Source organism: Nyctibius grandis, chromosome 14 (assembly GCF_013368605.1).
Source record: "Nyctibius grandis isolate bNycGra1 chromosome 14, bNycGra1.pri, whole genome shotgun sequence".
In the NCBI taxonomy this organism is placed as follows: Eukaryota; Metazoa; Chordata; class Aves; order Nyctibiiformes; family Nyctibiidae; genus Nyctibius; species Nyctibius grandis.
The window spans coordinates 14,896,932-14,903,829 of record NC_090671.1 but is presented as its reverse complement, the minus strand read 5'-3'; the positions used below and the strand labels follow the sequence as shown (position 1 = coordinate 14,903,829).

The 6,898-nt window shown below is 55.6% G+C and overlaps 1 protein-coding gene across 3 annotated transcripts in view; it reads right to left on the bottom strand.

Annotated features, from left to right (window-relative positions):
* Window positions 1-301: 301 nt before the first annotated feature.
* Window positions 302-6,898, bottom strand: part of SGSM1 (small G protein signaling modulator 1) — a 30,168-nt gene continuing 23,571 nt past the window's right edge. For all 3 annotated transcript variants that reach the window (XM_068412473.1, XM_068412474.1, XM_068412475.1), the window contains 8 exons: window positions 5,259-5,330; window positions 3,870-4,454; window positions 3,543-3,667; window positions 2,170-2,252; window positions 1,955-2,064; window positions 1,588-1,684; window positions 995-1,162; window positions 302-516 (listed from right to left, as the gene is read on the bottom strand). In XM_068412473.1, the coding sequence (XP_068268574.1) occupies window positions 428-516; window positions 995-1,162; window positions 1,588-1,684; window positions 1,955-2,064; window positions 2,170-2,252; window positions 3,543-3,667; window positions 3,870-4,454; window positions 5,259-5,330 (1,329 nt within the window). In that variant the 3' untranslated portion in view covers window positions 302-427. The remainder of the gene's footprint in view (window positions 517-994; window positions 1,163-1,587; window positions 1,685-1,954; window positions 2,065-2,169; window positions 2,253-3,542; window positions 3,668-3,869; window positions 4,455-5,258; window positions 5,331-6,898) is intronic.

Here is a 6,898-nt window from a genome sequence, read left to right as displayed (position 1 = left end):
CTTGCCACAAAGGCAGCTCGAGCTGGCCCCGAGGAGGGCTGGCAGCTCTGCTCTCCCAGACCCCGAGCTCTGACCAGGGATGCTGGCAACTGCCTCGGCAGTTGTGCCGGCAACCACACGTGCTGCAGCAAGGCGAGGAAGGGACTGCCTGGGGCCTGCTTCCAAAGCCAGTCCTTAGCAACAAAACGCAGTTGTACAGATCTTTGGTTAAGTCACTGAAGAAAAGCTGCGAAGATCTGAGCCAGGGCCCCCGGGCCTAACACTGAACACAGCACTTGGAGAGCTAAGGGTACCTCCAGGTTAGACAGCAGCATGTGTCCAACTACCTTATTTCCACAGGTGTGGCACTTGGAGAAGAAGGAGAAGGGGAGGAAGCATTGAAGGGGAGTCCCGGCTTCATCTGGATGCCTCGTCTTCCCCGTGTCCTTCATTTGTTCTCAATCAGAGTCTGGACTTTATAGACAAGGTCCCGAGCCAGCTTCAGGATCTGCTTGGTGTTGTGCCGCTCAGCCATTTCTGGAACACAGAAGGAACCCCCAAAGAGGCTAGACCCCAGCAGCCCGCCGTCTCGGGAGCCCCCCCAGCCTCACAGCCCTCTGCTCCTCAGCCGAGCCCCGGGTTCCTGCCCAAGTCCCCAGGCACTGTCCCTCACAGGACACCTGGCTCTGGAGAGCCACCATTATCCAGCACACCTCGGCGTGACTACAGCCAGCAGGAAGCACAACCTACGCCCACAGCTCCCTTCGAGCACGGCAAGGTGGGCTGCTGCCAAGGGCAGATCCCCCAGGCTCCACCTGACCCCCTCAGAGCCTGACCGTTCAGGGGCACGGGGCTGTGATCGTGTTCCAAGTATCAGCATCACACAACCATAGGCTGCTCTGGTTGTTTTAAACATTTACCACTATAGTCCAGACACAACTGTAGTCAGACAGACATGTGCTGCCTACATCTGAGCAACTGCCACAAACTCAGCCCAGGAGAACACAAGCTGTACCGTTGAAAAACTTGATGATGTCTGTAAAATCCATGTTGTTCTCCAAGATTATGTCCCGGTACATCTCCACCAAAGCCAGGGCTATGAAGAGCACATAGTGTGCAGAGGAAACGTGTGCAGCTGCCCAGATGGTCTCCCAGACGGCGAACACGTCATCGTACACCAGCTCTGTTAACAGAGGAAAAAGCCCAGCAGTTACTACCCCAGCCCCGGGTTTGCAATCGTCCTGACTCACAGAGACCACAGCAGCACTGGGAAGGCACGCTGGGTGGTTTCTTCCCACAAGAACCTGTTCCAGTCGGAAGCAATAAGTCAGTCATCTGTAGAGACAAACATTCTGGCCTGCAGCAGGTGCCACAGGCTCCAGGGCACAAACCCAGTGGAGGCTCCCCAGCAGCTCTGGAACAACAGGTTCTGTGTTGAGATAGAAAAGTCAGCCCCAAATCTACCAGGGAAAAGCAAGACAGCAACACATGGTAAAAAGTGAAGCTCAAACAACTGAAGTTGCAGAATATATTGAGAAGTGTGGAAGCACGGTGGACCTTGCCTTCCCTCCCCTCCATGGCCTCAGCTGCCTCCCTCCCAGCACACACCTCTCTTGAAGTCCAGGAGAAACCATCGGTAGCAGAAGTAGAAATGAGTGTAATCACCATTCTGGTGCATCAGCTCGAAGAGTTCAGAGTCCAGAATCTGCCAAGAAAAGCCGAAGGAGCTCAGCAGTGCACACCAGCAGCACCTCTGCCTGCTCTCCTCCATTCCCACTGCTCTCCTACCACGCCATCTTCCACCCAGCTTCTCCTGGCACACGTTACCCCAGGCTGCCTTTACAGCCCCCTGCTCTCTTCCTCCTGTTTCCCACTACTGAAAGCTCCTCTCAGCCCCTCTGAGACCCCCCGTCTCAAGAACAGCTTTCCCCCTCTGGTTCAAGAGGCTGCCGACCCTGTGCCAGGACCCACCTACCTGGATCAGAGATCTCATGTTGGCAAAGTGGGTGTCCATGGCTCCCCCATGGGGGAAGTTCTGATTCATCCTCTTCATCAGCTCAGTGAAACAGCTGAAAGCCAGAGCCTCTGCGCAGGGAACAGACAGTCACTGCTGGGCTGCACGGATCCAGCAGATCCCCCCACGCGCTCCCACAAAGGTAAGGGCACAGTGGAGCAGAGCCACCCACTCACCGTCATCCAGGATGACCAGGAGAGGAGCCAGCAGGTCACACATCCCCTGCACGTAGCCAATCTCAATGTGTTGCCAGATGTAGCTGTGTGAGAGAGCAGAAGTGGCCTGTAAGCCCTTTCCCATGCCACGCACGAGCCTGCCACCTCGCTCACCCATGCCCTGCCTCCGTTCCTGGGACGCTGGCGTTCTCCACATGCTGCCACCAGCACACAGCAGCAGGCAGGGCAAACCAGACCTATTTATTCTGCTACTCCTGTGCTGCATTCCTCTACAGCCAGCCTTGGAAATTATTAAGTTCCTGTAATGACTTTCAGGTAAGAAATGCATGGCACAGCCTTGGGTCAACACCCTGCAATGGCCATGGCCATGGCCATTGCAGGGTGTTGACCCAAGGCTGTGCCATGGCCGTTGCAGGGTGTTGACCCAAGGTTTAGGCCAAACCAGGACAGTTTGTTAATTCATCTCTCCTTCTCGCCCTTCCTCCTCGATTCATCCTCTTGGCTCTCTCTGCACAATGTTGCCTGCTTCGTCTCCCTGGACCCAGTGGCCTAGGAAGCAACCAGCCCTGCAGAGATATCTTCCCATATTTGGTAGCAAGTCAAAATGTGTTCAGAAAGGACTCGGATCTGCTGCTGGCACAAGGGAACAATCTTTTCCACCCTACCCACTAGTTTTCCAAAATCTGCAGTATTTGTAGGTCTTATCTCAGCAGGGATCTCCAACTCTGGCTGTCAGATAAAGTGACAGCTCTAATGAAACAGCAGCTTCTCCTCATGTTTGCAAGATGAGTAATAATATTTTAGCCTCCGCTGCCCCTGAAGCAGCCGCAGCTGCTGAGCTGGAGCTGGTTTGAGTCGATGAATGTCACACAGCAACCTCTTAGTCACGGGGACTAAGCAAAGAGAACCAGAAAGGCGCCCAGGTACGGCTGTCTCCAGAGCAGGCACCAACCACTCGGTGGCTTCAGGCACTTCCTCATTAGCACTACAGCTCTGCGGGCTGATCCTCATTAAAACATTTTCCAGACGTGTTCCAGAGAGCGGGTGGGCTGTGGGGCGTTCAGAGCACGAGGCAGCACGCCTGGGCAGCCCCAGGGAGCCCTCTGCTTTGGCAGTCACAGGGCAGAGCAGCATGAGGCAGGATGGTTGGACTCCTCGGTCTGGTAACCGTGAGGTCCTTGGAGCTGTGGCCCCAGTTCGGGGATGATGAGGGGATTTGGGGGAGGAAGTCAAGGAGGAGAAACTCAGTAACCAGAACCAAGTTTGAGGCTCCAGCCTCACGGTGAATTCAGAAACCAACCAGCAGTGCCAGGAGCCCGCTCCCGTCGCAGGGAGGGCTGGCAGGCCCCCGCCCCGACCCCCACTGCTCCCACCTGCACATGATGTTGCGGAGTTTCTCCAGGTTGGCGGGGGTGAAGTACCAGTAGTTGCGGTCACACCGCTGCACGTCCTTCTCGATGCGGTGCAGGTTCACCGTGTACATGTCCAACAGCTCTGGCTGCCCAAAATGAAGACAAAGTCAATTTGTTTTCAAATGAAAACCAAAAAGAACGTTGCAAGGGCAACAGAGTGACAGGGCAGAGCTTGGGTGGAAGGTGGAGAGCCCCTGTACCCACAACTGCAGGATAAGCACAGGGCAAATGCAGGCAAATAGTGAGACCCCCAGAAGAAACCCACCCAGCAAACAAGTACACACTTACAGAGTAGGTGACACCCGTCGAGGAGACAGCAGACCCTTCGCTGTTGGCCAGATCAGCCACAGCCAGAGAATCCATCTGCGGGTACAAGCTCTCCATCTCCGGCTCCTCGGAGAGGTTATCTTCACTCTCCACCAAGCTCTGCTTTTCAGCTTCGCTGTCTGCCCAGCTCTCTACCACAGTCAGGGCCACAGCATCATGATCACGCAGGAGCCCTGCCGAGCTCTCACCCACGGGGACAAAGTCCATGCTTCCACCGGTGGGAAATTCACCTTCCAGGCTGTCTTGGCCCTGCAGCTTCTCCTCCTGCCGGGCACTATCTGGGTCCTGGGGGGCTGGCATGTCGGACCCACCAGCCTTTCCCTGAGAGCTGGCCGAGGATTTGGTGGTCTCCAGGGCACTGTCCTCATTGCTGAAGCTGCGCTCCGAGAATCCCGATGCGATGGAGAAGTTCTGGGAGGAAGGGTGGCCAGAATCAGGGGAACACGTGCCATTGGGAACCGTCCCGTTAGGGATCTTGCTTTGTTTGCCATCTTCCAGCTGAGCATCTGCTTCAGTCTGTTCCACTTCATCAACAGATTCAAACACCTGCAAAGCACGAGCAGAGAGCCACGTGAGAGCGAGCAAACCCCCTGCACTCAGCAAACTGGTGGCAACACCAGCACTATGTCCCCAAGAACTGCATTCAGCAGTTAAACTGAATTATGGGGACATAACGCCGGTGTTGCCAACAGCAGGGAGGGAGGAAGATCTGCTCTGTACGTGCAGGGCTCCTACAAGCAACCAGTGGAAGAAAGCTCAGAGGACTTGAAGGCATTTTAACTTACTAGTGCTGGGCCTGGCTGCGGCTCCACATCTTCACCATAGTGAGACACAACTTCAGCCTGAGCATCGAGCTCTCTGCCCCACTATGGCCAGACTCTGGGAGGAATTTCTGGGCACAGTCCTCAGGGTTTAGGTTGCCCTGCCTGGGTTTGGCAGGTCAGTGCTTGATCACTTGCACAACTCGGAGCCCACAGTCCCTGCTCCAGAGGACTACGCTTTACTCAGCATGATACAGTGGGCAGAATGTTATTTAAATAGGTTGGTTAAACACATGGTTACTAACACACAGAGCGGCCGAGGGCCCTCAAGTGTGAAGGCCACACGGGGGTTGGTCCTTCGAGCCTGGGCAGAGCAGGCTGGTGAATATTAAATGCCACCAAGCTCTGCAGTTCTGACCTTAGTGCCTCCACAGGCAGGTCTGTGAGTCATTTACCTCCTCCAGCTACGACTTCTGTTTGCCAGAAATCATTAGTGATCGATTAGCGATCAGCCCGAGCCGGGGCAGAGAGCCGTGTGCTGTTGGGTGGCCGGGGAGGGGACAAGAGGGGACCAAGCGCTGCCGCTCACCTGCGTGCTGGAGCTGGAGTCGCTCTGCAGCCGGGCGTGATTCTGTCGGCCAGAGCTGCAGCTCTGTGAAGACTGCAAGAGAGAGGGAAAAGGACGGTGAAAAGGCAAAGAGCGTGGTATCTGGAGGAGGGGGAGGCCCAGGCCACGCTGTCAGAGGTGGGCACATCTGCATGTAAAGAACGAGCAGAAAATGCACCCAATAAATTCTCATATTTGACCCATAAAGACGCTCAGGTCACACCAGCTCTGCCGTGCAGATCTGTCACGCAGCGCAGCGCCCTGCCTCAGCCCACCACTGACATTTGCTGCTGGAGAAGACGACAAAAAACAAAGTCCCAGGCCAATCCAGTTGTTCAAACCCTGTATGTTTGGATCTGAAAGGAACTGCTTTCTTCTGGCCTTCGGAGAGGTCACGCTGCCTCCCTGGAGTGCAAATTTCTACAGATCTCTGTCCTAATTTGGCAGCGATGCGGCTCACCCCATCTTAGTTTACATAAACGATGAAGTCACGGGCTATAAAACAATCCCTCCAAGCATATTAATGTTTTTTCCTTCTCTTAAAAGACAAATACTGGTGTTTTAAGCCAGACTCAGTCGAGGCAGCCCCTCTAAAAGCCAACAGCACCCTTTTCTGGCTTCCAGCTGAAGCACAGAAGGAAGCGCCAGGCTTTGCAGCGACCAGTTCAGTGCTCTGCCTCGTGGATTCCCTTTGAGCAACGAGCCTTCACTTGGGAGCGAGTCCTCCCTGTTACCCAAGCCGCCCCGCACCACACACAAACAATAGGGTTTTAAGAGAAAAAAGGGCAGCAGGAGTTGTCCCCACCCTAGTATTGTGGGAGTTCGCTGGGCAGGGCTCTGATGGAGAGAGGAAGGGCGACAGTTTTCCTCCATTACCATGGGAGCATTTTATAACAGGAAATTTCAGGTTGAGATGGGAAAATGGTGAACCTTGCATGGATTACCTCTGCCAGCTCCCTTCTCAGTGCATGTTCCCAGAACAGGCAGATGTGGGGATGGGAATGATTCCTGAGGCTTCAGCACCGCCACCCGTGCAGCCCCCCTCTGCCCATCCCCTGCGGGAGCTCTGTCATCCCGCTCTGGCACACAGACCCCGCTCTGGACTTGCCTCCCCTGCACCTCCCTCCCTGTACACACACACGCAGCCCGCGTGGTTGGGGCTGAGCTCATCTCTTTCCAAAAGCATCCACGCAAACTCCCCAGAGGAAACAGATGAAGCCTCCAGTGCTGCGCCTACCAGTGCAGCAGCACGAGGTCAGATAACCCAGCGTCTCTTGCTCTGCCGTGCCGGGCTGTTCTCCTCCAAGGACAAAACCCACATGGAAGCACCACCTGGACTCTGTTCCCTCTGCCTTTCCTTTAACAGGCTTTTCCCATTGGTTTGGGCTGTGGATCTAACTCCTCGCTGCACTGCTACAAGCCGGTCCCATGGGGCTGGGTGCCGGGGCCCATGATGTGTCCCAAGATGGCATGGTGCCCCGAGGCTGCCCCGAGGCTGCCCCGAGCCCTGCAGGCTCCTTCACAGCCAGTCCCAGAGCCACCCGCTCCTCCTGCCCACAGGCAGAGGCTCAGGCTTCCTCTGTGCTCAGCAGCTGATGGAAAAGGGAGCCAAGGAGCCCACT